The sequence below is a fragment of the Monoraphidium neglectum genome (genome assembly GCF_000611645.1).
Source record: "Monoraphidium neglectum strain SAG 48.87 unplaced genomic scaffold scaffold00088, whole genome shotgun sequence".
Classification (NCBI taxonomy): Eukaryota; Viridiplantae; Chlorophyta; class Chlorophyceae; order Sphaeropleales; family Selenastraceae; genus Monoraphidium; species Monoraphidium neglectum.
In genome coordinates, this window is record NW_014013540.1 from 40,052 (window position 1) to 43,737 (window position 3,686).

Sequence of the window (3,686 nt, forward strand, 5' to 3'; positions counted from 1 at the left end):
GACGAGGAGGGGGAGGTGGCTGAGGCGCTCAGGTGGGCGGAGTGGAGGGCGCGATGCCTCGAGCGTGTGTGCGGGCGGCGCTGCATGAGGCGCCATGCATTGTGGGGGTTCCGAGGGCGCTGGGCAGACGAAAGCACGACGTCATCGCGCGTGCACTCGCGCCCACCGCCGCTGCCCGGAACCCCTGCTGCGCCGTCCAAGGGATCAGAGAGACAGAGAGAGATGGTGTGTGTGTGTGTGTGTGTGTGTGTGTGTCAGGAAGAGAGGGAGCAAGAGGCGCAGAGAAAAAGGGCGGTGTGTCGCAGCAAGGTACCATTCTTGCTGCAGCCGCGGCGGGCGCCGCCAACACTCCCAGGAGGCCTGAGCACGCCCGGGATGCAGGCACATGACGGTGTCCCCCTGCTGATCCCTGTCCACCCAGGCGTTCCCTGGAAGAGCAGGCGGCCGAACAGGCGCAGCTGCAGCAGGCCCTGGCCGCCAGCCTGAGCCAGGAGGAGCCAGGGGCCGGCGACGTCGCGGTGGCGGAGCAGCAGCCAAAGGCGGAGCAGCAGCAGCAGCAGCAGCAGCAGCAGCAGCAGCAGCAGGTGGAGGAGCAGGCCCCGGCGGCCGCAGCGGCGGCGGCCTCCCCGCCGGGCGGCAAGGCGCGGGGGCGCGGCAAGGGGAAGGCGGCGGCAGCGGCGGCGGCGGCGGGGGCTGCGGCGGCAGTGGCGGCGGGGGTCAAGCAGGGGTCTGAAGGCGGGGCCGATGCAGGAAGCAGCGAGGTGGGGGCACACAAGTCGACGCGCTTTGGGCGCGGGGCCGACTGCACGACCCCCGCCTGCTATCCTGACCGCTGCATCGCGCGTCCTGCTGCAATTCCCCATCGCCACTTGCAAGATTTCTTTGGGCCTAACTTGCCACACGCTCTGGCCCTGCGCAACGTATTGTCTGCGTCTTTATGCAATGCCCTTGCCGCTGCCCTGCAAAATACATGTACTACTGCAACGCAAAGCACCATACCACCCATGCTATGCTCTCCTCTGCACTGCACAATACGGCAGGACCAGATCGTGTCTGGCAATGCCTACATGCTCGTCTACAAATGCACCGCCTGGCAGCCGCCTGCGCCCGCCGCCTATGCCGCGGTCGCGAACGGCGGCGGCGCCGCGGCAGCGGCTGCGACAGGCCCGTCGGGCCCGCCGCCGCTGGACAGCCTCCCAGAAGACGTGCAGGCGCGTGTGGCCCGGCTATCGGCGGAATACGAGGAGGCAGTCGCGCGCCACGCGGAGCTGCGGGCCAAGGCCGAGGCGTCGGTGGCGGAGCGGCAGCAGGTGCGCTGGACAGGAGGGGGCGCTCAGCAGGCGGGCCGTCGGGAGGGGGCCCTATCTGCCGCGGCGCGTGCAAGAGGAGCGGCAGTGCGCTGTGTCGTGCGCGCTGCGTCGTGCGCGCTGCGTCGTGCGCGCTGCGTCGTGCGCGCTGCCTCGCCACTGGTCACGCGACACCACCCCTTCCACTTCCATGTCCCTCGCTTGATGGAACCCTCTTTGGGACAGCAACACCAGCACTGTAGCACGCCTCAAATTCTCGGCTGCCGCCTCACACCGTCTCAGGAAGTCCGCGCCACGCTGGCCGCCGCGGCGCCGCCGCCCGACGCCGACCCCGACGCGCCCCCGCCCGCGCTCTTCCTGCCCACCGCGTGGCTGGAGGCCTGGGCCGGCGCGGACCGACCGCCGGGGCCGATCGTCACGGCGCCGCTCGCGTGCGAGCACGGGGCGCTCGACCCGCACGCGTGGCAAGCAGTGAAGCTCGTCAGCACGGACGCGTGGCGGGTCATGGCGGTGGGTCTCTCTCCTGGAATTCAAACAAACTCAGTCAACGCGCCCCTTGAGCTGCCGGCTGGGGCGCTGTGGAGCAGCGATTTGGCCCCAAGCCTGATGACGGGCGCCTCCGCCTGACATGTTATTTGCTTGGGGCCGTGTGCATGCTGCTGTGCTTGCCTGTGCCCTGAAAAGATGGTTGCTGGGGGTCGTGTGACGTCATCGCCACATCATGTTTACCCCACCAGGCCAAGCACGGCGTGGAGGGCCCCGAGCTGGGGCCCGGGGACCTGTGCCTGCAGTGCGTGGCGCGGCAGCTGCGGGGCCTGGCCAGCGCGGACAGCGCGGAAGACCTGCGGGCGCAGGCGCTGGCGTTGATAGCCAAGGTGGGGCGGGTGTTGATGCACGTTCATGCAAGGAACGGGGCTTGTGGGCTTGCATGGGGGAGTCACAAGGGAAGCGGGTGCTGAGGAGGTGCAAGGGTGACACCCCTGATGGAGCAGCGCCACTAGGCCGCGGGGGCGCGGCTTGGAGGGGCTCGCCGTCCCTGCTTGTCGTGCTTCGTCTGTGCGGGTCACCCACCTGTGCTTATCACTCCTCGGCTCGTCTGCATGCCTGCTACCCTGAGAGTGTGCTCTGAGTGTGTGCTCTCGCTCTCCCGCGTGTGTGCGCTCGCATACACACAACATGTCATGTACACCAGCTGGAGGGCAGGGATCAGGAGGAAATCTTGGAGGCAGGGGATGCTTACTGGATCTCCAAGACGTGGCTGACAGGTCGGTGCCTTTGACCGGGTATGACCACGCATTGACCACGTTTGACCGACCTCAGAGAGGGTTTGACCGCAGCTGACCACGGTCACAGCGGGTTGTTGTTGCGTTGCGGTCAGGGTCAACCCTAGGGTGTTGAGGGTCTCAGCGTTCCGACGACTGGGCTTGCTCTTGTTCTCAACCTTTTAACCCTATTCCCTCACCTACGAGCTTCCTTGACCACGCACCCCAGGCTTCGTCAAGCGGGCCCCTGGCAGCAAGGCGGCCCTGTCCCCGCCCACCGCCGCCATCGCCTGCCCCCACGGTCGCCTCGTCCCCGAGACGGCCGCCGCCGGCACCAAGCGCGCCGCCGTGCCGGGACGCCTATGGCGGCTGCTGCGGCAGATCTGGGAGCAGCACGCGCACGCGGCGCGTTGCGGGAACGGCGGCGGCGGGGCCGGCGGCAGCGGCAGAGGCGCGGGTGCAGGCAGCGGGGTGATAGATGCTGCCAAGGCGGCCCGAGCCAAGGCCAGGCAAATCGAAGCGGCCCTCAAGGCGTCGCTGGGCGGCGGCGACGCCGGCGCCGCCGCGCCGACGGCGGCAGGGGCTGCGGCAGAGGCGGCAGGGGCTGAGGAGGGCGTCAAGCCGGGTGCGTTGGGTGGCAGGGGGCCGAGGCCGGTTCTGAGGCGCAGATGCACCACACCTGCTGTCGCTTAATGAAATGCTGTGCAGAAGCTGCTGCAAAGCTTGTGCCACCAAGCAGGCTTAGAAGGCTTCCATGCTCACTGTGACGCGCTCCCCACCAGGCGCACTGGACGGCGGCGCCGTTGGCGACGGCGGCGGGGCCGGCGTGGGCGGCGAGGACTCGGACGTCGTCTGCGTCGGCGAGGACGGCCCCCAAGGCGAGCAGCAGCAGCAGCAGCAGCAGCAGCAGCAGCAGCAGCAGCAGCAGCAGCAGGCGGCCAGCCAGGACGAGCAGCAGCAGCAGGACCAGCGGTGCAGCGGCGGCGGCGGCGGCGAGGGCGGCGATGGATTGCGGGAGCCGTGCCCTGAGTTCAAGGCGTTTGAGGTGGCGGAGTGTCAGGAGTGCGGCGGCAAGATGCAGGCCGCCCTGGAAGGTGGGGGGTGCAGGGGGAGGGGG

At 69.1% G+C, this 3,686-nt stretch overlaps 1 protein-coding gene across 1 annotated transcript in view; it reads left to right on the forward strand.

Moving 5' to 3' along the window:
- The window catches only part of MNEG_0961 (hypothetical protein), a gene marked incomplete at both ends in the record, with an annotated part of 8,304 nt that extends 5,042 nt beyond the window's left edge, over positions 1 to 3,262 (forward strand). The window contains 6 exons of the mRNA XM_014050563.1: positions 422 to 761; positions 1,041 to 1,310; positions 1,590 to 1,817; positions 2,045 to 2,182; positions 2,500 to 2,572; positions 2,799 to 3,262. Coding sequence (XP_013906017.1) covers positions 422 to 761; positions 1,041 to 1,310; positions 1,590 to 1,817; positions 2,045 to 2,182; positions 2,500 to 2,572; positions 2,799 to 3,262 — 1,513 coding nt within the window. The remainder of the gene's footprint in view (positions 1 to 421; positions 762 to 1,040; positions 1,311 to 1,589; positions 1,818 to 2,044; positions 2,183 to 2,499; positions 2,573 to 2,798) is intronic.
- Positions 3,263 to 3,686: the final 424 nt, after the last annotated feature.